A 26,764-nucleotide genomic window follows, 5' to 3' on the forward strand; every position below is an offset into this window, starting at 1 on the left:
TCCTTGTGCTTGGGATTGCCCCGAGAAAGTTTTGGTTAGAAGGACAAAGTATTGTCACTGCACCAGCATCCTTACAACAGAAGGATGGCTCTCGGGTTAGAAATGTTTTTTTAAACTACTTAGTGTTCTCTGTCTCTCAAAACCCTTAACTTTTTCTTATTTCTGCAGCATCCTAGTTATGTGAAACCACTTTTCCTGGAAGATACACTTAGGACAGAGCAGTTTGTCTCCACAGGAGCTGTTTCTGAATAAATCCATGTGTGTGTGTTCATTACTCTAAACTAAAAACGCCTTTGAAACAGGATAAAGATCAAGCAAGAAAAAAGTTTCTCTAATCTCATGTTTTTCTTACTCCTCGTGTAAGTGTCCGCCCGTAGAGCTGGTGAGGAAGAGCTGTCGCATGTGGAATTCTGACTCTGCCTTAGCCTCAGTGATGCTGCTCTAAAAAGCCCTAAGGGTTGTCGGTACATCTGCGTATTTTGGTGGTGCTTTTCTCCTGCCTTGCTCCACAGCGGGATGGGAAGCCACGGCTTCCCCAAAATCATGTCATACCGGCTTTTCCACTTGGATGCAGGGTGGTGGGGAGGACCCCGAGCGCATCAGCCTCCTCGGAGAAGGTCTTCAAACCCCTCTTCTCCTCCTGCCCAGAAGCAGGAGCTCCCGCACTCTCCTCCAGTTTGCCTGCAGTTTCCAAAACCAACCTCGCCTGTCCATCAACCAGGTTGTCTTCCCAGATAGGTTGATCATTTCATCCTTAATGTACCAGAAAATTCCCACGAGTGTCTCTCTTTTCCCGCACGAGTTTTGCAGTTTAAATAATCCAGCCTGTAAAAAGCTCTCAACAAAACATAAATTTAAACTCTGCTGCGTTCAGCCTCGATCTCAAATCTTTGAATGTTAATCTTGGCCCGTTCTGTGCGCGGCGTACCGAAGTGGGATTAGAGTGGTGAAGTTGTAGGTGTTGGAAGGGAATGGAATTTGCACCGCAGACTCCGGGCGAGCCGCGGGAGCAGAGCCTGGGAGAGCCCTCGGCGCAGACAGCCTCAGCTTCTCGTCTGAAGAATGTGCTAAGGAGGGTCATGCAGCCCATTTTCAAACTTTCAGAGCCTCAGAACCTGCTTTTTGCAGTGTTTGGTTGGATTTTTATGATGTAAAGAGAAAATAAGCGTTGACCCTGGGGAGGGCAGGAAGAAGAAAGAAATAGATCTGCTTTTTATCAACCCTTAAAAAATAATAATTTACCAGTTTTTTTCTTGCTAGCATGTGCCTTTTTTTTTTTTTAATATCTTAAAAAGGTTTTATCTTGTCTTGAGTTTTCCATTTGAGTTCCTCATAGCCATTACTACAAAATAGGTAAGGAGAGAGTCTTTATTCTTTAGATGGAATCACAGGCTTCAGTCCGTCAGTTTGAGAGATCTGTCCTCGCGCGTATGAATAGTCCTTTGTTTATTAGATGACAGAATCTTACCCAGAGCCAGTGCCTTGGTTTATCAGGTTCCTTCGGGTTTTTTTCTTTTTGAACAAACAAGGAACCGGTGACTCTTTCTTTGTCTCGTCCTTCCAAGTGCCGAAACGTCTGTTTCAGGTCAGGCAGCTTCAGCAGAGCGCTCTGGCCCAGCAGTGGGCAGAGATGCTACCGAGCTGCTCAGTGAATTCTGTCTGTGCCTCATCCTAGGCGTTGATCACTTACACTGTCCCTTCTGTGGCTGTACACGGGTGAGTTAAAATAGCCGGGAGGTGTTTGAGCAGCAGGGTTAATACCGTGCCTTCCAAATCCTTTTAATCAAGGAAGCTGGGCTCATTCCTTAAAATGAAAGGGTTTTTTACTTCTTTCCCCTTCAGCGTCAGGAGCACCCAAGGAGTGAGCTGGGCTCCATCCTGGCTCATGCCATCAGCAGAATTTTAATTGAGCTTGAGCAACAGAGCCTTTTATTTCTGGTGAAAACGTGTGAGCCAGAATGCCGTTTGACTCGGAAAATCCTGGATCGGGTTTGGAGGTCTGGAGAGTTAGTGTCTTCGCTCGTGAAAGCAGCACATTCGCCTTCTGCTGTTGTTTCTGGGAACGCTGGAGCATCTTCATGGGGGTTGTTTGTAACGGAGGTGCTTGTCGGAGAAGAACTGCCGTGTCTGTGTCATTTTCACAGAAAATGAAACCTCTTTCTTCGTAGGGTGAGAACCGTGAGTTCTGCAGCTCAGTAAATGTGAAGCTAAAGAGGAGGACTCCAGGAAACTCTTTTATAATGAGCAATTATGTTCAGTAGTTCCTTTTTTTTTTCCACTGACTGTTTGTACTGTTCTTTGAAGATTAATTAGTTAATGATTTGACTATGCTTTGAAGATGTAAAGTGGTATCTAGAAGTGCTAAGTGTTATCATATCGCATTCCCTTTGAAGTTTTATAAACCCTATCACATAGGGCTTTCTTTCTAACGGTCCTTTTTGCCTTGTGAGATACTTCTAATTAGGGAGAATGATCATTTCAAATGCTCTCATGTTAATACTTTCCAACTTCTGCCTACAGTAGGATTTGGGGTCAGATAGTGCTGCTCTGTAGTGGAGGGGACAGAGATTTTGGAGTGACTTGGCAGTGCCAGCTCCCAGATGGCTGTTCATATCCCCAGTCAGCACCTGGAATTAAGGGATTCCACTGAGATTTCTGTTTGTAAGGCTTGGTCTCTTGGATCCCTTCACGTGTGTTATCAGGACTGAGTCTTTAGTGGTGATGCTCATTTTAGAAAAGTCATCACATGTACCCAGTAATGCAGAATACTTTGTATTAGAGCGAGGGGATGGTACCTTCTTACACGTGCAAAAGTCACTTGACCCTGACCAGAAAATGAAACAACTAAATTACTTTTTGGGTTGAAATGAGGGCAACAGGTCAAGCATATGGAGCCTGGAAAGCGAGTACCAGTGGGATGCCCTGCGCACATTTCTGCTAGTGCTGCCAAGGGTGGCTCTGTGACAGATTTGGCCTTCAGGCTAGACAGGAAACTTGCCTTCCAGTGCGTTTTCTGTTGGGTCTTCTGAACGTGTAATCAGTCTGGAGGTTGGCTGTGCTGGAAGGAGGTGGGAATGAAGCCCCGAGGGAGCGGAAAGTTTGGGATAAGTGAGTTTAGGCTAAAAAAGAGCATTGACTGGGTGTCCTGGCAGGACCAAGAAACCAGGGCGTTCTTACAGCTCTAGTGGATGGGAAAAAAGAGCCCACTTAAAGAGAAAAAGTATATATTTTTCAGCCATGGTTCATCTGCTGGGAGATTGTCTGCTGTGGTCACAGGGAAAATAAAAATAAGCAGAGTTACAGTAAAACTGGTAGTCTCCGGGGAAGGTGATACTGGACTAACATGCTTGCTGAAGGAAAACATGAGCAAAACCTTGCGAAAAGGAGGAACAGCAGAGAGAGGCACCGAGGCTGCGAGGACTTTCTTTGAGGTCTGAAAGCAAAATACCCAGATAGTGTCATGGGGAAATAAATACAAATCATGGCCTTGGGGGAATGAGAAGTTTATCTTTAATATGGCAGTGATTAAAAAAAACCCAAACCCGACTTTATAATTAAAACTTCTTTATTTCAGTGCTGTTGGTAAAATGAAACTGGGCAAGCTGTTTCACCCGGGCTTCAACTGAGTGTTCAAATAGCCCATATTTTCAAGTTCTAACCCATAACAGAAACTTAAACACCAGAAATACAGCTTCTTTGTGCAAAGCGTAACAGCCGCCATACTTCACCCCCAGAACTATGAAATCCCAGTGGCTAGACGTAAAAATGAACTAGTGCTGTTGGTAAAATGAAACTGGGCAAGCTGTTTCACCCGGGCTTCAACTGAGTGTTCAAATAGCCCATATTTTCAAGTTCTAACCCATAACAGAAACTTAAACACCAGAAATACAGCTTCTTTGTGCAAAGCGTAACAGCCGCCATACTTCACCCCCAGAACTATGAAATCCCAGTGGCTAGACGTAAAAATGAACTAGCGGTTGGCCCTTGTTTATGTCAGGGTAGTTGCATTCGTTTTTTTCTGATTTTTTTTGTGTTGCGCAACAGGATGGATAGTGCTGATTGCCCTACACTGCTGAAAGACAGTGTTGTTTAAAAAAGAAGTCAAAATTATTGTGATTTTTAATTTTTTTAATTTCTTCCAAGATTTTGATGCTTTGAAAGGAATTATTTTCCAATCTTTTCCTTGCATCTTAATCAAGGTTTATCAAATACTTTCCTGGATTTCCACAGCTGCGGTTGTGCAGCATACTCCCGTGCGGGAGAGCCTGTGTGGGCTGTGAGCTGCACCTTCCTTAAAGGGTTCGGCTGGCAAACTCTCGATGAGTTCAGAAATGAATCTGGGTTTGAGAGGAAAACAGGATGGGTGCTTTGCAGGAGGATGAGGAGAGGAAATTCTAGTAGTGCAAGCTATAGAAGCTAGAAGCCCTGTGTGGGTTAGGTTTATTTTGTGTGTAATTAAAACTGGGTTTTGCCTAAAGTTTTCCATGTTGCCTAAATTTGTCGGTATTAGACTTTCACATTGCTTTGTGTCCCTGCTACGCAGAAACCACTGTCTGTGACCAGAGACCTGCTCTTTGTACACATCAGAAATGGCACTGCAAAACTAGTATCATACCAGGTGTAAAACCGAAACAAGGACTTAAGAGAAATTTAGGGGGAGCTTGAGTAAAACAAACAATATTTGCAAATTTGCTTGGCTTTGGGTTGCAGGATCGTGAGCCATTTCTTTGAAAGCATGAAAATTCCTGAGGACAAAGATTCCTATTTGCGAATTTGCTTGGCTTCGGGTTGCAGGATCGTGAACCATTTCTTTGAAAGCGTGAAAATTCCTGAGGACAAAGATTCCTGCTCCCAAGAACATCACCAGGTTGATTTTACCTGTGCCCAGGGCAGAGGGAGAAACAAGCTTTGGCATCATTGTTGGGGTTGAATTGGCAGTTTTTGGAGAAGGATGAGAAAGTGAGAGGTGTGAGCAGAGTGTAGTTCTGGCCCATGACTCTGTCATTAACCCCCTGGGAAAACCCTCATCAACCATTTCATGCCTTGTGCATGTTTCTTCCTCCGTCCTTCTCCCCATCTCGCCCATCGAGGCACCAGATTCTTCAAAGCCACAGTCGTGCAAAGCTGCATCTTTGTACAGAGTCCTGTGTGCTGCAGCCAGGACTCCCTCTCTCAGGCACTGTGGAAATACAAAAAACTAGCGAAAACCAAGGGGAAAAACACCACCAAGATAGTGTGTTTTACAGGGTAATTACGCTGAGCTGAATGTGGAGAGAAGATCGTGGCCGCAGCCCGTCTGGGAAACTTGAGAAAGTGCTAAACTGTTGAGGATGTTGAAGTTAAACTGTGCTCTGCGTGGGTAGAACATCTGGCTAAGGTTTGAAATGTGTCCTGCAGTGATTTCCAACCCAAATGTTGGCGTATTTGATAATGGCTGAGATGGGGAAGATGAAACTGCCTGTTTTCAGTGTCGGTCCTGAGGGAAATGCCAAAGGGAAATGCTCAGCGAAAGGTGAAGCCATGTAAATCAGAGCTCCCTCTGCCACCTCTGGGGAGTTTATAACCACAGAGCTTAAAAGGAGAAATGGCAAGGAACGACTTTTTTTGGGGAAGGGGTTGCATTTTAAGCTGACGTGATCTGGTTTAACTGTCGGGTAAAACCGAAAGAATTCAGATGTGCAGTTTGGTGGGAGCGGAGGCGTCGTTTTGCCCCAAGTGCAGCGTAATCCCCGTACTGCCGTGCTGGCGAGAGGGTCTGCGCCGCCCGTGCTAATGACTTTCTCTTCCCTCTCTCCTGGGAGCGACTTTCCTCTTGCTTGAAGGGGCCCAGCGAGCCCCCGGCTGCCTGATGTCAGCGGCGTGTGCACAGGATGAGCGCCCATCCCTCCGGCTCACCAGGCTTGGGGGAGAGCGGGCACGTGCCGGGTCCATCGTGCTACGAGGCGGAAACCCCAGCACTGCCTCTGCCTGGGGTGATTCAAACACCAATGTCCTCTGAGTGCTCGGGCTTTCCGCGGTATCTGTACGCTCTCTCGGTTTAGCTCGCTGTATCAAGTGTCTTTATCTGCTTCAGGACAGCCGGTCTCGGCCCTGGGGTAGCTGCTTGCTTTCGTTGTTGGGGTTGGTCTGGTGGTGTTACTAACACAAGGGGTTTTCCTGATAGCTCTGTAGCTTCTGGAAGACTTTCACTGATAGTGTTAAGTAGCACTTCCTTTAAGATTAGTTTAATTGGAAATTGAGCACATTTTAAAGAGAATGAATGCGGCCTCTAACCTACAGGAGGGTCTAAGACCTGTACCCTACAGTTACATTCTGAGCTCAGCTCCCCGACAACATGCCTTGGGGTCGTGTCGTTTACCTTCTCTGTTCTTCGTTCACTTTTTGTCCGTGCAGTGAGTTGTGACGTAGCTGCTGAGAACTGTTATTAGCATTCTTTCTGAATTTTATGAGCTTGGAAATGGGACCCCGGTGGAGATGCTCAGGGTGAGGATGGGTGGAACCAGCATGGAGCCACCATGTAGCCTTTGGAGAACGTGACCACTGCATAACCCTTTGGAGGAGGATGCTGGTTTTCCTGAAAAGTGGCTCTTTCTCCTAACATGGGGGTCCCACGGCCTTGTTAATTATGGCAGAGGGGTAGTGAGAAACCTGGGGACATTCTTGAGTCACGAGAGTAGAGCTGTACCTGTCTGCCCTTACACAAAGAGGAGAGCATGATGAACAGAGGGAAGATTCTCCCTTTTTTTTAACCTTTTCAGCTATTTCTGTATGGTGGGTTTTTCCTTGACCGACACTTGTGTGTAGAACTGTTCTTGCTAGATGTTCACGCAGACATTTTTGAATAGACAGCGTTACCAGATTGGCTTACAGAGCAGCAAACGTGTTTAATGTTTTGGAATTACTGCAGTATAAAGAACACACAATGTTTTTAACGTTAGGATTCTTTTCTTTATGAAAACTATGTGGAAAATGTGTTTATCATTACATGTAAATGTATGTATGTGTATATATTACATGTAGTTGCCTTAATCTCTTCCTTCCTTGCTCCTGCCTTGGCTTCTTCGGCCCCAGTTACACTTCAGAGGTTGCGGATTTGTCATCACATACTAAACAAAATCTGTCAAGTCACTTTCCAAAAGGCTTTCGCTGGTTGCAAATCAGACAAAGCTCTGTCGGTCCTCAAATACAGCTGCTTGTAGTTGGTGTTGGGACCCAAGTTACTCTTCTCCAGGCACACACGAGAGAAGCCTTGCATAAACATCCCTCCACGTCTGACCTCCCTTCGTAACGCTACTTCATTTCTTGTTTTTCCCCTCCGACCCTCAGTTCTTGCTGATAATCTGAAGTCTAACCCAGGAATTAAATGGCAGTATTTCAGCTCGGAAGAAGGCATTTTCACCGTTTTCCCAGCCCACAAGTTCCGGTGCAAAGGCAGCTATGAACACCGCAGCAGGTATGATTTCTCTCCTTACAGTTTAGTGGGAAAAGCACTAAAATTGGGTTCCTCAAGCACTGATTTCATTTCAGCATTACACTTTGCCAAGACGACAACATTCACAAGGAACTTTTAATAGGGTCCCTTGGGTTTTCTTAGAATTGTTTTTTAAAGCACCAGTTTGTGCTTTTAAGAAACTTTGATGTGAAATAAAATTGCATACAGGTTCCTCACCTCTCCCAAATCAAATAAGCTGGGAATAACAGTAACTTGTAAAGTGTAGGTCTGCCCGTAGGCAAAATTTGTCTTGTGTTTGACTCACACTTGACCCCTGTTAATGAAGTAGTGTGATGTGGCAGGGACATCGCTCTGGGGAGGAGGGTGGAAGGGCGAGAGGCTGGAAAGGGCATAGGTAGGAGCGTTGTTCCAGTCTCCACCCAAGGTTCAAGTGGCACATTGTGGATAGTAGAGGAGCAGCAATAGTGGAAAGTTTCTGCTTCCGAGAAAACCATATAAAAAAGGGGTCAAATGGTGACTTGCTTTTCCTGCTCAGGGGAATGTTCCTGTTCTGTGGGCAGGAAGTGGAGCAGTTGCAGTGCAGTATTTTTTCCTCAGCCCTTGCTATCAATTTTGTGGGAGTGATCAAGAGTCAAGGGTGGAGTCTTCCAGGAAGGTGCAGTGGCTCTATTATCTCTGGTCACACATCAGCTAATTGTACAAGTGAATCTCTGCAGAGGAAGAATCAGCACATCGGGGTACGTTTCTACATAGCTGAGTGTACAGAGACTGGAGTGTTTTGGTTACCTGTCTGGGTTGAGAAATCAGATGTTTACAGATGTTATCTTCTGTGTGTCATCAAAGTGTGAGGCGTCTGGGCTTGATGAAGTTTGCTGTGGTTTTGGAAGGTGCGGTTTGAAGACGCGAGAGCCGGGGGTACCCCAGTCTCGATCAGAATGTTGACACTAAAACCCTTGGTGATTTCATCCAAATCGCTTCGTCTTGGTTGCGGTTTCTCCATGGCGAAATAAGGGGTATCTTTCTGCTAGTATTTACTTCAGAGGGTAGCTTGGATGGATTAATTATTTAATACTTAAGTGCTTTGAAGATCAAAGGCCCTATTTAAGGTCTAAGTATTAATACCAGTGTAGAGCTGCAGGCTGTTTTACAATGAAGAACTGATTTGTGCCAGTTGTTTATTGCAGTGCCTTGTCTAAAATCTTCTGCATTTCCTTTACTTCTGATATGATGTCTGTGGCTGGATTTGATATAATAAAATTTAGATCCCAAAACTCAGGCTTGATTCTAGTTTGGGGTCTGGACTGAAGAGGGAAGAGAGTCCTTTCCTGATTTGTCCAGGTTGAAATCTTGGCGCGAGAGCTTGTGAAATCTTCCCGCATCTCTCACGATGTTGAACGGGACCTGAGCACCCCTTCCCTGAAACCAGGGTTTTCGATCGTAGCGCAAACAGATGCATGGCAGAGCCTTTACCGGAGTTAACTCAGAACTGGCCCTGGGGTTTAAAACTGCCCGGACCCAAGGGGTTGTGGAGCACCAGTGGTGTGAAATGCATTCCAGGGCACCAAGAGAAAACCCTCGCTTGGCCTGAAGTCTTCCCCTATGACAATAAACCCAACACCCCACACTGGTGCAGCTCTGTACAGTGGCACAGGTTTTTGCTTGTCACATAAGCAGCAGATACCCACTACTGCACTTCCTTTTACATGGGAGCAAGGTTCCCGGCACCCAGCATTCAGCATGAGGCATTCCTCACTTGTCAGTGCTTAACCCAAACCTTGATGTGAGCTGCTGCAAACAGTAATCCCATCATCAAAACAGTTGCAAATCAGCATCAGCAAAATTGTTTATTCCTAGCGAAAGTGGCGGCTTGGCAGAGGGAGAAGGGTCCAACACTTGATTTTGGTTAAAAAAAATCAGAAACAGGGCGGAAATGAGAGCCTTTTGTGTATGTTCAGATTCCCAACTCATCTTTCCTAGTAGAAGTTTTCATGAAGGGAAGAAAATGCTGCTACAAGTCATTGTTTCTTCGTGGTCTATTTTTGGGTTTATTTTTCAACTGTTCTCACTTGTGAATGTTCTAGTGGAAATGAGGAGGTGACTCATGGCAGTGGTTTGGGTTTTGGTCTCCCTCAGGCCTGTCTATGTTTCTACCGTTCGACCTCAGTCCAAGCATATCGTTGTCATCGTGGACCACGGGGCTTCAGTCACGGAGACGCAGCTTCAGATTGCCAGAGACGCGGCCCAGGTTATCCTGAGCTCTATAGATGAACACGATAAGGTGAGCTTTCTCCGCGCGAGGGGCGTGTTTTCACTGGTTTCCACCACGCTCGGTGTCCTCAGTTTTCATCCTAAGCGGTGGTTTTAACTTGTGGTCCCTGGGCTCATGGGGATCTGTGGTCTACCCCTAATGGGTGATGGAGGCTTGAACTCGATTTGGAAGCCTGTATTACTGCAGGGAAAACATTTGGGATCCGCAGGCTGGAAAAAAGTGAAAGCCACTGGTCTAAGGCATAATCTTGTTTCTGAGTAATCTTCAGAGGCTCCTTCGTCTTGGCAGAGACCAGCTGATGGTCAGCAGTGTGATACAGCGTGCAGTTAGGAGAACCACGCTTGGAGCCTGACGACCTCTGAATTGCTTTGAGCAACTCTTTTACTTCTGAGGCTGTCGGTTTTGCTCGTGGAAATGGAAATTATTTATTCTGCTGCTGTACTGAGTGAGTGTTTGGAAGATTCCCAGACAACCATGATAGCAGCAAGAAAATGCTGAAGCAAAGGGCCAAGAAATTTGGATTGGATTCTCAAGAAATGTGGGAATTTCAGTCCAATCAAGTTGTTGAACTCCTGATTATAATGTTTGCCTTAAGTCTCTCATTAATAGTATGGGAAAAACACTTCTAACTTCTGTGCTTTTAATACTGCAGAAAAATGCTTATATGTTAGCAGAGTGAACAGTACTTCAGTGCATGTGTCTTAATACAGACCTGCAGTGAAGAAAGTACGCTCCAAACATATCACTCGGTCAGTGGCTCAGAGTTATGAAACCTGTTACACGGGTGTGTGATCAGTGCTTAATGCCACGACTGTCTTGCATCAGTCATAATTCATACTAAGTCATGCTACTCAGTTCATAAGACTGGTATGTTTTGTGTATATTAATGCAGGTGTTACCACTACATGCCTTAACTTACTTATGGGATGGAAGTTGATGGGGGATTTAGCTTGCTTTGGCTGAAACGTTAAAACAACGTGATGTTTTGCCTGTGAAAAGTTCTTAGAGGGTTTTCTTCATTTTCTGTATGCGCTCCACTTAAGGCTCTCCTGAAAACGCTCTCTGCTGATGGGGGTTTGAGTTATCTCCCGTTCCCGTCGTCTTCTGCCCAGGACAGTACACTAACTATTACGTACGAGCGGAGCGAAGCTGACTTCGCCTGAGAAACAAAGACTGAAGTCTCTTTTTCCCGAAATCACCATAAGGCTAATCCTTTTCAGATTCGATGGATTTATGCCTCAAGCATTTATTTTTTAACAATTGAATTTTAAATCCACGGAATCTCTTCAGTTGGCTTACCATTGTGTTTTCTATATCGGTGCGTAAAGAATTATAAATGGTGAGGTAATCCAATATAGTTTCTTCTCTTTCAAGATCTCTGTGTTAACCGTGGCAGACACAGTAAGAACCTGCTCGCTGGATCAGTGCTATAAGACGTTTCTGTCTCCTGCCACTAGTGAGACAAAGAGGAAGATGTCCACCTTCGTTAGCGGTATAAAGTCATCCGACAGCCCCACGCAGCATGCGGTGGGATTTCAAAAGGCTTTCCAGTTGATACGAAACACAAACAATGGCACAAAACTCCAAGGAAGTAAGTCCCTCGTTGTGCAATCCCGATTATTTCTGAGGCTTGCGAATGTGTTCTTGTTGGAGATTCTCACTTTGACAGAGGCCAAAGGCATGTGGTGTCTTGAATATTAAAAATAACACACACACCCCTCCGTGCTTTTGTAAGTAGCATTTACTTGCTCTGGAATCTGCATGAGGGACTGCTAAATGTGGCCATTCCCTTTTCATTTATTTCACTTGCTGCCTTTCTTTGGAACTACGGTGTGAAATTGCAGGATTGAACTGCCTGATAGTGGAATTATTTCCCAAATGTGTGCGGGGAGGCAGGGGGTGTCCTCCTAATGAAAACTGCCCTTGCTGCAGGTTCACTGACTTACTGCTAAGACGTACGTGTGTGGGTAATCCCCCTAACTGGAATCCTACGGAAGTGACCCTTGCTTCTCGGGGAAAAGGTTTTTGTGAAAATACCAATTGTGGGTGATATTTTATGGAATGTGAGGTTGGCCTGGCTAAATTTTCCTTCATCTAAGAATATCCTCCTGAATTTTGGTGTCTGCATTATGGGCTTTCCTTCCCATTCCCAAGATTGGGGGTTTTTTGAGTGGTTTTTTTTTTGTAATGAGGATGTGGTGAAAGATGTGGAAAAGATGGATGTGAAGTTGAGTGGCACGTTTGCTTGCCAGGAAGCTGTGGAAAGCAAATTCTTGACGCTGTGCTCCGAGTGCTTGTTGGAGTCGAGTGACATTGCCAGTGCCATGGCAGGGTGGAGAAAGCAGACCAATCTCTGTCGGTTTAGTTGATTTATGTAACGCAGATCCCATAGCTCGGTCCTGTGCCTGCTCCAGCGAGTGCAAATTCCTCATTTTCCTGAAGGGCACCAGCTCAGAACAGAAGAAAATGAAAAGTCCACAAATGAAAGTGCTTTGGAAAGGCTGAGGAAATGTGCTCCTGCTTCTCGTACCTCCTTCAGTTTATACAACGGTGCTTTTGCTATTAAAGGTTCAGCTTCTGAACTTTAGCCTGTAGATAGGGTGAAACGTGTATCTGACCGTACGCTGCTGAGCTGGAAGGTGGGGTTGTCAGGGGCAGGTTTTTACCGTCCTCTGGCACAGTGACGAAAGGGGTGCCACCTCCTAGAAAATTATAAACAAACAAATAAATAATCCAGCGCTGCTGAAGCTGGCTGGGATAAGGTGCATTAGTCACCGGCAGTTATTCCAACAACACCAGCTGTGGAGTCTTGCAGCATCCTCCTACATATTTTTGATGTTTGGCACTGTTTGTGTATTAGGATCAGAAGGCTTTGGTATATTGTTCATTAATATGAAAACAACCTACTTTTACGAGGTTTCGTACCAAAGAATTATTTTGGGGCACAAGTACAGAAAGTTAAAGGGCAAATGCTTCAGATTTAGGTTTTCTTTGAGTGTGGAAGATTTTTGAAGGGCTAATGTGTATATGCAAATTTCAGAATTCTTAGGGTGATAGGTCTGAGAAGAGGATGTTTATAAAACCCGCCTCATTTTCTGGTAAATAATCTTTTCATCTTTTTAAGAAAGAAAAACAAACCTAGAGAAAATAGCATTCATTTCACTGTTAATTTTCTAACATCCTGTTCCCGGAGAACAATGTGTGGGTGTGTCAGGGAAGCTGTTGAGATACAGCCTCGCTCCCGAATTCACCCTGGAAAAGTTAGAAGGGAACCACTGGTGTGAGATGGGAGAATTGTGCCGTTGAACACGTCTGAATTTCCTGCCTTATGCCTGTTCCTGTTGTGGTCCAGCTCCGCAGACCCTCATCCCAACGTGTAAGAAAATGCCCTGCCGCTGGGTGCCAACATTCCCTGGAAACTCTAGGTACATCGGCGGGGGGGTGTGCACACAAAGCCGCGGTGTGGGTCTGGGTATTGTATGAGCACCCATGCGGCACAGGCAGGTGCAGCAGTGGCACGCTGAATGTAAGGGCCTTTTCCAGCTGTCAGAAGGGTAGGGCACCACACGTGGGGTGATGGGCTGCGGAATGCTGATGCCGCTGGTCCCTAATGCAGACCTAGGACTGTCTTGTGTTACTCCTGCCAGCAAAGCTTTCCGACCGCGGCATCACGCCTGGCTGCAGTATATAAATGCTGTGCTGGAGCCTAGGAAGCACGTAACAGTTTTCCTTAAACTACAGCCAAAGATGCATTAATACCTGGCATTGCCTTTTTTCCTGGTTTTAGCTTCTAAAATAAAAAGGCAGAAATTCCCCCCAAAGTAACAGCTCCTCTTCACTTGGTTGTATCAAAAGCCAGTTTGGCTGAATTCGAGCCATGATGACAAAATGTGCAAGTCGAAGCATTCGTAACCATTTAAAAAGAAACACCGAAAACCCCAGTGGGACAACACAGTGGGTATCCAACTCACCTCCTGTGCTCCAGGTTATGTGGGGCGTGTGATCCCTCCAGGTGCCTTAGGTGCACAAAGTACTTCTAACCGTGAGATGCAGCGTGATGGAACAGGAAGGTGCGTAAGCAGTGATTTGAATTTACATGCTCAAAGGCTTTGAGGCAGGCTTTTCGCCCAGAACATACTCTGCTTGAAAAACGTGTTCCACTCCATGGGAAACGAGGCAACGATGACGGCGGTGTGCCGTGTCGCCGTGCTCAAGCGTCACGCTAACCTCCACCGTCGGCAGGCCTCGGGTGCCCTTCGTCCTGCGGGTCGGGGGCTAGACTGCAGCACTGCTGCAGGCAAGGAGATGCTGTAGTGGGGCAAAGGGTCTTCTGGAGAGATTTTGAGTTTCTCACGTACGCCTGTTGCGGTGCCCACCGCCGTGCTTCTGCTCTGCTGAGCGGGTGGCGTGGCCAAGCCTCACTGGGAAGGAGGCCGAGGAGGGGCCTGTCACAGCAACAGCGATGCTGAGCCCCCGCTCTTGCAGCAGCACTTTCCATGTAGGAAATGCAGTGGGCTGCTCCCCTGGGACGCAGCGCAGCTCAGCTGTATAGAATTGCAGGATGGTAGAAGAACAATGGGTCAGGAGATGAAACCTGCAGGTTTTTTGCTTTTGTTGAGCCCCTCCGTGGAGTTTTGAGCAGCTTCTGCAGCGGGCTGCGTGCTGCTCTTGCGTGCTCCTGCCTGCTTGCAGCCGGGCCAGAGGTGCCGGTGAGGTCTGCTCGGGGGAAACAAGGCACAGTGCTTCTGGGGAGCTGGTAGGCACCGAATCGTCCGGATGGTTGCTAAATGCTGTGAACGGAAGTTTAACAACGAATGTTACAGGCCATGAGGCTGCAGCATGTTTACCCACTGTAGGTTCCCGTGAATCTCACAGATGAAGCTGTTGGCAGTGTAAGGCTGTGAGCAAATGCACGGACTTGCTGCATGACTTGCCTGAGTTAAGTCTAATGCGCTCTCTGCTATATGGATCTAATCCCTTTTAGATACTGATATGGTCATAATTTATCTCTCGGCTGGGATAACATCAAAAGATTCCTCGGAAGACGATAAAAAAGCTACTCTGCGTGTCATCAACGAAGAGAATAGTTTCCTCAATAACTCTGTAATGATTCTTACTTACGCGCTCATGAATGGTGAGAAATGTTTTTGTATTTCCAGTGCACAAAAATTCCCTTTCATTGTACAACTAGTTTATTAAGCTCATCCAAATGTAATTCCATGCCTTACTGGGAGCAGTTTATTAGTGGCTTTTGGCTCATGTAATCCAGAGGCTGCATCCAGATGTTCCCTCTCTGGTGCATAAAACTCTGCCGCTATGTGCTTATATATCACAGTGCAGCTGCTCAGGATATAAACTATGGTTGATTAAATTGTCTAGTGGCAATGAGACTGAATTAAATTTGAAAACTGTTGCAACTGTAAACCTTCCTGACACTGCCCACGTTTCCTGGCACGGCAGAACGGGAGTGCGCGTGACCTGTGTTTCAGTCATTAGCCCAGGAGCGTGAATGTCGCATCAAACGTGATCTGAAACGCTTTGGTAACTGAGGACCCAACTTAGTGGAATCACATAGGAAGATCATGCACACCGCAGTTTGGCATCCCGTGCTTTTTCCAACAAAGCATTTTCAGTAAGAAGGCTGTATCTTGTGTTACTGAAAATTGCATGTGGACTCTAGCCAAGGAAGGCAATGCTTAAGCTAATGTGTCATTTGACTGTACATTTAAATACTCATTTGAGACGTAGGGTATGCACAAGTCTTTGATTGGTCTGCGGGAATTGAGCCTGGGACTTAGGTAAAATGTGAAACTTTGAGCTGAAGAACAAGCCTGTTATTTCCAAGGGCGTATAATGTGCTCCTGCTCCTTGACGTGGACCAGCCACGGGTAGAGAGCTGTCCTGTGCATGTATGGGTCACATCAGTCCTTGTTTAAAGTGGTAATGTGAACAGCATGTTGAATTTTTGCACCGTGCAACAGTATGACAGGCCATCTTACCAATGTTGTACTAGCTACTTACTTCCCCTGGAACCATACCAGTCCTCCAGCTCTTCGCCTTGTCACTTAAATAAGCCTGTAGCGTATTCAGTCCTGCAGTGTAGCATACACATCAGTTTGCTCTTACTGCAGCACTTTGGAGTAAGATGCAGGAGTCTTGCTGGAAAGTAAGCTGCTTCTGTCTCCTTCCTTCTATTTCTCGCATCTCTGTTTCAGAGGGAGTGACAGGTTTGAAGGAGCTGGCCTTTCTGCGAGACCTGGCCGAGCAGAACTCAGTGAAGTACGGGCTGCCGGACCGAACAACCCTGCCTGTGATCAAGGGAAGCATGATGGTCCTAAACCAGCTGAGTAACCTGGAAACGACGGTTGGCCGATTCTATACAAACCTCCCCAACCGAATGATTGACGAGGCAGTCTTCAGTCTGCCTTTCTCAGATGAAATGGGAGACGGTAAGTGCTTACACTGAATCTGGGTAGAAAAATGTAAGAGATTAGGTTCCTTTTTGCTTACATAGTCCTAAAAATACTGTGGTTTTATACAGTGATGCTTTTAGGTGTGTTCCCAAGGCAAATGTAAAATTACCCTTTTTTGCCAGTAGTTTTTTTTTTTCTTTGCAGAAGACCTAGTTATGGAAAAAAGTGGTACTAAGACATGGGATAGATCCAGACTGGATTCTCAGGGGTGAAATTTGTCCACATACACATATGTGTATGTATGCAGCATCCATAATTTGTGGAGAGCAATTCTTTATAGTTGAGGGAAGCAACCTTGTCATGTTGGAATGACAGCCGTGACCGTGCGGCACCACCGCAGAGTGCGTTATTTCAGGCCTCCTGTATGTCTTGAGGCCTTACAGGTAGACTGGGGGGATCGCACAGGCCCCCACAGTGGAGGAGAGACAAAGCTATTGCTGTCTGAGCATCCCTTTCCTGTGGAGTCACGCATGTGACTTTTGAGTCATCCTTCCTGCTGGAGGTGCCTTTTTTTTGTCTTTGCACCCCAGACAGTGACTCTTCACAAGTGGTTTCGCATCCATTACCCGCTGCCGGGCTGCACAGACGGGGATGCTGGACACTGGCAGCCAGACCAAATGGCACAGAGAGTGGCTATTCAATATTGCCCAAAATTTGATGTCCTTAGCTCTTCCTTCTGCACACATGGGCTGCCTCTAGCACCGGACAGACGAGAAGCCTGAGCTGGCTGGGGATGGCCCGGCCAGTCTGGAGTCAGGGATATACTGAATTTAATGGAAGCCTGGTGACAATTTTTCCAAGGACTGTGAATGCGTCCTGAAGAATATCTGAACTCAGCAGATGTGTGCAGGCTGGTTCTCCCATCAGTTTCTAATTTATGCTGACTTGACCTGCCCTTTTACCTTCAAGTTAGATGCCACCTTGATGAACACTGTGTTCAACCTTCTCTGACCTCACGGCCGCATCCAGTAATGCAGAGACTGGAGGTGTGGATACCGGTCGAGACTTCTGGGAGCGTACCAGCGTGTGTGTGAGATGACAGAGAGGGTGGGGAGCACTGGGACAGGTTGCCCAGAGAAGCTGTGGATGCCCCATCCCTGGAAGTGTCCAAGGCCAGGCTGGATGAGGCTTGGAGCAGCCTGGTCTGGTGGAAGGTGTCCCTGCCCATGGCAGGGGGACTGGAACTGGATGATCTTTAGGGTCCCTTCTGACCCGAACCATTCTGTGATTCTATGACATGCGTGTAGGAATTGCAAAGATTAGTTTAATTTGTGCTCAGTGTAAGCATGTGCTGCAGGGTGATCCTCGTCGGGTTCTTGCTGGGGGCAGGTTCAGGAGGTACAGAGTGGGCTTAGGCTGCTCCCACAGTGCTGGCAGAGCTCCCCACCCAGGTGAGGGTCCCACGGCCTGAGCTAACACCTGCTTAAGCACCATCAGTTGTAAGCTGCAGCGCTGCTGCTCCTTCTACCTTTGGGGTCTGGTGCCCTTCCAAAAGGCCCAGCTTGGAAGGTTGGAGCTGTAGGATTTGCTCCTGCTCGTTCTTGGGGGACTCCCCTGAGGTTTCTCTAGCACTGCTCCAGTGCTCTGTGAAGAGATGTAACCATCACAGAGATGTCAGGAGATACACTGCTGATTTTATACCGCTTTGTCAGTTGAGCACATTTTGTATTTCTTCATTCAGGGCTTTGCACATTCTTAGTCTCGACTGGTACGTAGGAGTGGTGGAGGGTTGTGCTGAAGGGTTTCCAAGGGCTGCGGAGTTTAGGTTGTGCGTTTGCCTTGTGTGCTGAGTCCCAAAACAAATTTAAGACTATTCCTGAGCAAATCCCTTCTGAATCAGAATGCTTGCTACTTTCTGCATTTCCTAACCTCGGTAATGACACTGTATTATTACCCTCTCACAAAGCCATATCCAAGCATAATGGAAAATTTGAGCAACAGAAGGATTAGAAATGGTGCAATAGCAGAGGCTTGTCTTACATAAGTATCAAAGTGTACTTAAAAGCTCACACATGCAAATGAATTCTGTATTGGTTTGGAGGAAGAGAGTCGCTGAGTTTCCAAATAGCGGCGGTGTAGAAAGTAAGAGAAATAAGGTGTTACCGAGAGTTCTGACCTCAGGCACATGATGCTTCTCAAACCATTGTGTAATTTTGGGTATGGTTCCCAGTACAAGTGCCCGTATTGGCATTCAGTTAAGCAGAGGAGGTTTAATATTCTGAATATGCAACTTGATGAGCAGTACTTCATCCCTCTTGCTGCTTTACAAGCACAAATTCTCTTCCTCCCCCTTCCTCCTCTTTTAAAAATCGCCTTAGATGATATTAAAGGAACAGAATACTGTCCTGGCTTTCCATGCAAATGCATTTCTGGCCTGTAAGGCATCCACAGAACCCCCCCAACATTAATTGTGGTGTGTATTCTGATAAATGGATTAAATGTACCTTAGGTCACTATCAGAGACGCAGACATTAACTCATACGGCAGAGTGGCTAAAACCAGCCTGATGCGACAGGTAACCTGCTCAGCTTCCCTGTAGGCGTGCCAGGTTTTGTCCACATTCCAGCAAGGAGTACTGTATAAGATTTGACTGTATAGCATCTTGAAATGGCGAAGTGCATGCTCTGTTTCCTCTAAAAATAATTAACTAGGCGTTATTGTTAATGGTTTTATGTTAATTCTCTCATTCCAAGGCCTGATAATGACTGTAAGTAAACCGTGTTACTTCGGAAACCTGCTGCTGGGGATTGTTGGAGTAGATGTTAATCTTGCATATATCTTGGAAGATGTCACCTATTATCAAGACTCCCTGGGCTCCTACACGTTCCTCATTGACAATAAAGGTAACTTTTTGGCTCGGATAATCTCTTCTAGTCCCGCTGAGGTCATTAGCCATCAGAATGAAACTCAGCTCTCATGTCTCTAAGTCGTCGATAAGTCATGACTGATAGTGCTTGTTAAAAGGTGAGTTGTGTGGTGTTGGGTTGGTTTTGCCTGGGAGTTGCTGGAGTGTGGGTGGATTCTCGACTTGAAACTTCTGCACTGGAGTTTTGGTATGGAAACTTGTACTTGGGATTTCGTACATGTGTAACACCCGAGCTGTTCTCCATGTGTGGGGCGAAAGGCAAAACGGGTGTATAAGTGTGTTCAGCTCTTTTTCTCTGACCCCAGCCTCTTATCGCCTGGTTCTTCGAGCCGCCTTTCATTTGCAGCTTCCCCAGTTCTTCATTTGCAACCTCTCCGATGATAATGTTGTTGCTTGTTCACTGACATTTGTTAAGCCTTTGCGGTAACTGTATGCAATTACTGTTTTCTTTTTCCCCTGTAAATATTCATCCTGGGCTCAGCTGTTACAATTCATGCGATGTCTGGGTTTGTGTCTTTATTTTTTAGGGTACACTCTCATGCACCCATCCCTCACCAGGCCATACCTGCTGTCTGAACCACCGCTCCACACGGATATTATCCATTATGAGAACATTCCTAAGTTTGAGCTGGTGCGCCAGAACATCCTTAGGTGAGGAATCGGGATGCAAGCCCAAGCATTAGCAGTCCTTAGGGCACTAGAAGTATCTCTAGAGGAGTTTTAAGACAATGTAAGGTAAAGTTCCTTCTCCCATCTGGAGATAGGATACTTGGATGGAGTTGGGGGTTGGGGTTTTTTTCCTCCAACAGTTCTGGTTTGGTTTTTCCCTCCAGCTTTCTTCATTTATCATTTGGTGTGCTCAGCAGTGGTTTCCACAGCTGATCTGAGGGATACTCTTTCTAATCTCTCTCTTCCACATCAGGAAGATTTTTCCACTACTCGCTCTGGGTTTTTCTTTCTCCTTTGTCTGACCTGAGTATGTGCCTTAACTCAGAACGTGGTGGGACATGAGTGCATTTTCAGCGCACGCACACTTTTTCTTCACCTAGGACAACAGCTAACCTCTTCCTGTCTAACGATACGGGCATAAATGTACAGTAGATGGGGTTTACTTAAGCACTTACTCAGTGTTTAATAAAACGTTCTGTCTGCCAATCTAGCATTCCCCTGGGCAGCCAGATCATTACGGTTCCCGTGAACTCCTCGCTGTCTTGGCACGTAAACAAACTGAGGGAAGTTGGAAAAGAAGCCTACAATGTCAGCTATGCCTGGAAAATGGTAAGGGATGCAAGTGGCACCGTTTGCAGGGTGCCACGGAGTGAGTTCATATTTTGAAGTACATCTGTGAATGTGGTGAAGCGTGAAGTGTCGCTGTATGTTGAAGTATGAGACGTTTGGATGACTCAGACTGCACGAATGCCGGGGGAGGGTTGTTACAGTGAAGAACCAGTGGAATTACTGTTTCAGGTTGGTTAATATGTCCTCTTCAGAGATGTGTCTGTATGCGTACGTGTCTGCTCGCTCTTCACGGAGGTGCTGGTTCTGTAAGACAGGTGATGTACAGTTGCACAGAGGTTATACTCGTGCTTTCCCAAAGGAGTAAATCTCTCCTGGTCTGGATGTCTTATGCAAGCCAGGTGACACATCAGTGCCTCCCAGAGACCACGCTTCAGTACAGTGCTGAGGCAGTGCTTACTGTGAAGTCACTCTTCTGCTTAATACTGTCACTATATTTGGGGCAGAGTGGTACAATCCATTAATTAATACAGTTGGGAATATGTCAGCTTCTCATTCCGATACTCCTGTTGCAGACCTGTGTCAGTAGCCAGTGGCGATGTTGGCTGTAATTTAACTCTTTTCTTACAAACATTAGTTACTCCAAAGCTTTCATTGAAACGGAGTATGATGCGTGTGCAACAGGCTGTATTGTGAGCTGTGAGAGCTCCTGGCAGCTCTCTTCCTTTCTTTGGTTTTGAACATATCTGAAGGCTAATCTTGACCCAGGGATTCAAGTGGAATCTGAGGTTAAATGTAATCCAGGTGAATTTTGCTGATGCCAGAAATAATTGGCTACTTCTTTGTGCCAATGAACTCAAGAGGGTACTTGCGGATCATTTCACGGTATTAAGTTAAATTCAACCTAAAAGATTAAGCTGAGCATTTTTAAGAGATTAGATCTGTCATTGAGAAACAGAAATTCACATAGGAGGGTGTCTGGAGCTAATTTTCTAATGTTGTAATGCTACATTAAATGTCACACACCCTTGCAGAGCAGCTGGGCACCTCCAGGTTTTGCTCATCTGATGTCCTGTAGGATACTTAAAATACACAAACCAGTAAAGCATGTGACACATGCAGCACACAGTGAAGACTGGTGATGATAAAACCTTATTTCCGAGAAGTAATGTGTCTGGATTCTTCATAAAGGGAACACCAGTGTGATTTTATCCGCTGTGGACGTGAAGCTTCTCCTCTGTTAATGACACTTCAGAAGGTACCATGGAACAGTCGTAGAAGTCACTGCTGATTGAGCATCAACATGAAGGCCTTAAAAATATTTCATTTTCAGGAAAAAAGTTTACGTTATTTTGTGCGTAGACTATGGAAAAGTATTTTTTAGACAGCTTAGTGGCTCCGTTACGTAAGAGGTGATTGCAGAGTGGAATGTGGCTGCATGGGAGTGCGTTGCAGTAATCAGACCGCTGAAGGCCAGTGTCTCTATCCTGCATGGAGACCGTATGCCTTGAGCACAATCCTCTCTGTTTTCTGTAGGACCCAATCCATATTAGCTTCTCTGAAAAGGAGCTGTCTGTTTTCAGAGAAACTGGGACCTGTGATCCTTGAGAATATGGCAAAGTGTGGTGCCACCTGCCAGAACTGGACGAGATGAGCAGTTCGAAGAGAATTAATGCTAAACAGAAAATGAGTTCTGTAACACCTTCACCTTTTTGTTTCAGTTGGATGACTTGCCCATGTTTTTCAGGTCCAGGACACATCCTTTATTCTGTGTGTCGTGGTAATACAGCCAGAAATACCTGTTAAGCAGCTGAAGAATCTCAACACTGTCCCCAGCAGCAAGCTCCTGTATCATCGGCTGGATCTGCTGGGTCAGCCGAACGCCTGCCTACACTTCAAGCAGCTGGCCACCTTAGGTAAAGCTTCCTTGAAGCTCGTCTTGACTCTGTGCATGTTTCTCTAGAGCATGACAGCAGAAGGTAAAGCCCTTCTCGCAAAACACTGGCAGTACTCTCCCCTTGAGAGGCTTTTATTTTCACGGCTGATTTTCTAATCAGCCTTCTCATAGCTTCTTATAGCTCTTCACTGATCACAGCTGCCCTGCTCAGTGGCGAGCACTTGCATGAGTGAACGCAGCGGGACTGCTCATCAGAGTAAGGGCTTGTTCATACTGGAGAAGGGAAGGCTCCGGGGAGACCTTGTTGCAGCCTTCCGCTGTCGGGGGGGACTTCTTACAAGGGCATGTAGTGACAGGACAAGGGGTAACAGGTTTATATTGAAAGAGGGATGATTGAGATTGGGCATCAGGAAGGAATTCTTCCTGGAGATTGTGGGGAGGCACTGGAACAGGTTGCCCCGAGAAGCTGTGGATGCCCCATCCCTGGAAGTGTCCAAGGCCAGGCTGGATGAGGCTTGGAGCAACCTGGTCTAGTGCAAGGTGTCCCTGCCCATGGCAGGGGGGGGGACTGGATGATCTTTAAGGTCCCTTCCAACCCAAACCGCTCTGTGATTCTGTGAAATGCACTGTGAGCCTTGCCACCCCCTCGATCGAGTTTCCGGAAAGTGGAATGGGGAGACTGAGGATGGCTCACCAAGCTTAAAGTGAAGTTCTGCTCTCTTGGCTGCAAAGCAGCTTACTGACAGCTAAGTAGGGCGAAGTCCCAGCCAGTCATACAGGACTGCTTTCCGACTTTGGATTTACACAAGTTTTTCTCTGCCACGAGCAGTGAAGTAAGCATTTAATACCATCAAGCTGTGTGAAGTCAGAATTTATGTCTGCAGAGGGAAACGGGAACTCCTGTGGTGTGATGGTTTCCAGACCCTCTTTACCTGCTTAAAAATTCTTGGGTCACTGACACATTTCTGCTTTTGATAAGATAAACTGCCTCTCCTTTACCTGACTTATTTCAGTGTTTGCTCAGACATAGTGGAAGAGGGAGTCTCCATGGCAGAATAGGTTCTAGTGCCTGGAAAGAATAGGGAGCTTAAGAAAATATTCTAAGAACACAGAGGTTTTTTTCACATAAGCATCGTGATTGGGAAGCTTTCATATTTATTATTTATAGGGGTTTTGCTAAAATCTGTGCTGTGTTAGAAGGAGTTCTGAATTAAGTGCAAGGTTTGGAGGTCTCGTGGTGGATTAGGGGCACAGCTGTGGTACTTTCCTAGCTATATTGCAGTGCCACAAATAGCTAAATGAGATGAGGCTGGAGGAGTCATGGAGGAACTTGACAAACCTATGAAAACTGTTGAAAACAGGAGGTTTGTTCTTTCTTTAATGTGGTGCCTCGTCTTGATTATCTTCTGTTGAGAAAGACAAGACACAAATGGAAAATATCCTAAAAACGCAGTACTAAACTGACAAGTGGAAAAACTTCCTGCAAGGCAAAATGCAATGACATCAGACTGTTCGGTCTGGGAAGCAGATGAAGGACTATAATCGCAGCTCGTCAGGGATGAGTGCAGGACATGTGGCTGCTGCGTGTACAGGGATGTGTTTTAGGGAATGTGAACAAAAGCAGGACACTCCACATACTCCAGTGAAATTTTTCCTCTGGAGACCAGTACACACAGGGAAATTGGGTTCCATGGGTCAAATATTCAGCAAAGGCGTTCTTCTCAACCTTCAGCCCTTACATCACCATCGTTTTTCTTTGAAAACGTTGTCTGCTGTTGCAGTTTCTGCACAGTGCAAGTTTACTTTCTAGCCTGTTCTGAAAATCACCCCAGGCAGCACCACATTTATGGGTAAGCTCCCCCGCCGCGCTTGCCATTCTCTGCTGCTTCATTATCTGTGGCTCCAAGTGCTCATTGTCATTTTCCTCTGCTGTATCCAACTTAAACGTGGATAATGAACAACTCCTTAGCACAATGTGTTTTCTTTAAGGGAAAACAGCCTTTGTAACCCTTCAAAAAGCAGTCGCACAGAAGTCGCTGAAATTTGGGGAGCGAGGGCACTAAAGCCAACCAAATAACAGGTGGAGTTAGTGGGCTAACTTTGTGGCTTCTGTATTTTGAAGCAGGAAAGGTAGTTCATGTCTGACCTAAGTGCTGTCGGTGCCTGGGGAGGCAAGCTGCGCGGGAAAGTGCTCTGCTTTGGGCGGAAAGCTTCACGTTTCCTGCCCTCTCTCGCAGTCCTCCCGGGGAGCACCCGAAGGAGCTGTGCGCTCTGCAGACTGAAGTGTGGGAGAGTGGATGAACGGGTGGAGAATACCCTTTCGTGTTACGACTCTATTTACTGCGCGATGTGTGCAATTCGTTGTCCTTAGCTTTGCCATATTTCGGTATTTTTAGAAAGCCCGACGGTAATGCTCTCTGCGGGCAGCTTCTCTTCTCCGTACGAACATCTCAGCCAGCCCGAGACGAAGCGGATGGTGGAGCATTACACAGCGTACCTCAGCGACAACACGCGCCTGATCGCCAATCCTGGCCTCAAGGTACGACCTCGGGGCTGACTGCTCTGCTCCGCCCTGGAGAGCTTCCTTTCCTCACGTCCCATGCCTCGTCCCAAGGGGTAACGGGTTTAAGCTGAAAGTGGGGAACGGGTTTAGATTAGATATCAGGAAGGAATTCTTCCCGGAGAGAGTGGGGAGCACTGGGACACGTTGCCCAGAGAAGCTGTGGATGCCCCATCCCTGGGAGTGTCCAAGGCCAGGCTGGATGAGGCTTGGAGCAACCTGGTCTAGTGGAAGGTGTCCCTGCCCATGGCAGGGGGTGGGACTGGGTGGGCTCTGAGGTCCCTTCCAACCCAAACCCTTCTGTGATGCTATGGAACGCTGGTTTCCTGAGGCTCACAAGGGTGCGGAGTGGTGGTTGGGAGTGGTATCCCCATGCCTGCAGATGTGGCCATGGGCTTGAAGGCCCAGGAGAGTGGAGGGAGAGGAGGGGGAGGGCTTCCTCCCCAAGGAGGGGGGATGAGTTGATAAGCAGCTATTGAAATGAACACTGGAAAAATTGAAGCTGCAGTAAACTCTGAGCAGAAGCCTCCTGGTGTTCTTAGGCATACGAAGGAGAAGATTCGGGTTTGTGTGCAAGCAGAGCGGTGTTTATATTTACGTGAAGTAAGAGAGCAAACCCAAAGCCGCAGAGATAATGACAACAATATTTCATTATAATAAGCTTTTCCTTTGCTTGGAATGTGCCAGATCCGTCTGGTGTGAGAAGACTTTAAACAAGTAATTGAGTTTAGATGATCTCTGATGGCTCTTTAGGAAACCCCTGCGAGCAGCTTATTATCTTTTCATGCAAGCCTTGGAGGAACCCTGCTAGGTCTGCCTTTGTCTTGCAGTTCTCTGTCAGGAATGAAGTAATGGCTACCAGTCACGTCACAGATGAATGGATGACACAAATGGAAATGAGTAGCCTGAACAGCTACATTGTGCGCCGTTACATAGCAACCCCCAATGGGGTGCTCCGAATTTACCCCGGTTCCCTCATGGACAAAGCATTTGATCCCACCAGGAGACAATGGTGAGTTTTTAGGGTCCTGTTATCAAAGCTTTGGATAAACTTAGAGGGCAGTAAGGAAAATATTTGGTATCGATTTCATAGCCTGGGTTTTTTTTGTAGCCAGCTATAAACTATTTAACTGGGAATGTTTTCACAGTGGGTAGAAGGCTTGGTGCTTAAACACAGCCAGGTAAAACCTTTATTTCACCCCTTTTCAGTAGTAGTTTGTGTTTCATATCCCTGCTATGGCGGATGGGGGTATAAATATTGAGAAAATCATCATCCCCTTCAGGGATTAGCCAGTTCGGGAGTGTTGTCAGCGCCTTGTGCCGGTTTTGGTTGTTAATGTTTCAGTCTTTCTGTGGGTTTGTTACAGCGGGTTTCAGCATTAGTTTAAAGCAGGAATTGGCTGGCTCGCCTGCACGCTGTTAATTACGCACTCGCGTCTCATTTGGGAAGACGTGCAGGCGTTGCAGATGGGAGCGCGGGAGCGTGCTTGCCCTGTGTGCGTTCTTGCTCGGAGCCAGCCAGGTCCTGCCGCACTCTGACTCTGCGAAAGGCACGGGCCAGCGCCGGGTCCCAACCCCCCGGCTGCACCGGGAAGGCTCTGAATTGCTCCTGGCATTGCCCGTGCTGTAGCTCTCCTGACCTGTGTTTTCCCTGAAAAACGTCAGTTCCGGAGCTGCTGCTGAGCTTTTCCTCCTTTTTGTTGTTTGTTTTCCTGACAGAGCAGGATGGCGTTTTGCTCGCTGTTCTGCAGCGAGGGCGCATCCCTGCTGTGAATGGACTGGGTGCACTTTTAGAGCCCCTTGTCCCCGTTTTAAAAGCTCCCAAATTATTTTCACTGTTGGTTTTGGGAGGGTTATTTCTCTTTTTGGCTTTTACCCGTCACTGATTTTCTCCAGCCATGGTTTTGAAAAAGCTTCCGCGTGCAGCACACCGCAGTGTCTTGGGTTACTTATAAAGCCAGGTTTCTGATGACTTTCTGACATCTTCCCAGATTTCCAGGTGTGATTTCT

At 46.5% G+C, this 26,764-nt stretch overlaps 1 protein-coding gene across 1 annotated transcript in view; it reads left to right on the top strand.

The window, feature by feature from the left end:
• Window positions 1-7,328: 7,328 nt before the first annotated feature.
• Window positions 7,329-26,764, top strand: part of CACHD1 (cache domain containing 1) — a 35,865-nt gene continuing 16,429 nt past the window's right edge. Inside the window, exons 1-11 of the mRNA XM_010147483.1 lie at window positions 7,329-7,453; window positions 9,587-9,731; window positions 11,097-11,313; window positions 14,707-14,856; window positions 15,938-16,171; window positions 18,889-19,038; window positions 19,589-19,712; window positions 20,222-20,339; window positions 22,045-22,213; window positions 24,591-24,733; window positions 25,585-25,766. Coding sequence (XP_010145785.1) covers window positions 11,196-11,313; window positions 14,707-14,856; window positions 15,938-16,171; window positions 18,889-19,038; window positions 19,589-19,712; window positions 20,222-20,339; window positions 22,045-22,213; window positions 24,591-24,733; window positions 25,585-25,766 — 1,388 coding nt within the window. The 5' untranslated portion in view covers window positions 7,329-7,453; window positions 9,587-9,731; window positions 11,097-11,195. The remainder of the gene's footprint in view (window positions 7,454-9,586; window positions 9,732-11,096; window positions 11,314-14,706; window positions 14,857-15,937; window positions 16,172-18,888; window positions 19,039-19,588; window positions 19,713-20,221; window positions 20,340-22,044; window positions 22,214-24,590; window positions 24,734-25,584; window positions 25,767-26,764) is intronic.

Source organism: Eurypyga helias, unplaced genomic scaffold (genome assembly GCF_000690775.1).
Source record: "Eurypyga helias isolate BGI_N326 unplaced genomic scaffold, ASM69077v1 scaffold672, whole genome shotgun sequence".
Lineage (NCBI taxonomy): Eukaryota > Metazoa > Chordata > Aves > Eurypygiformes > Eurypygidae > Eurypyga > Eurypyga helias.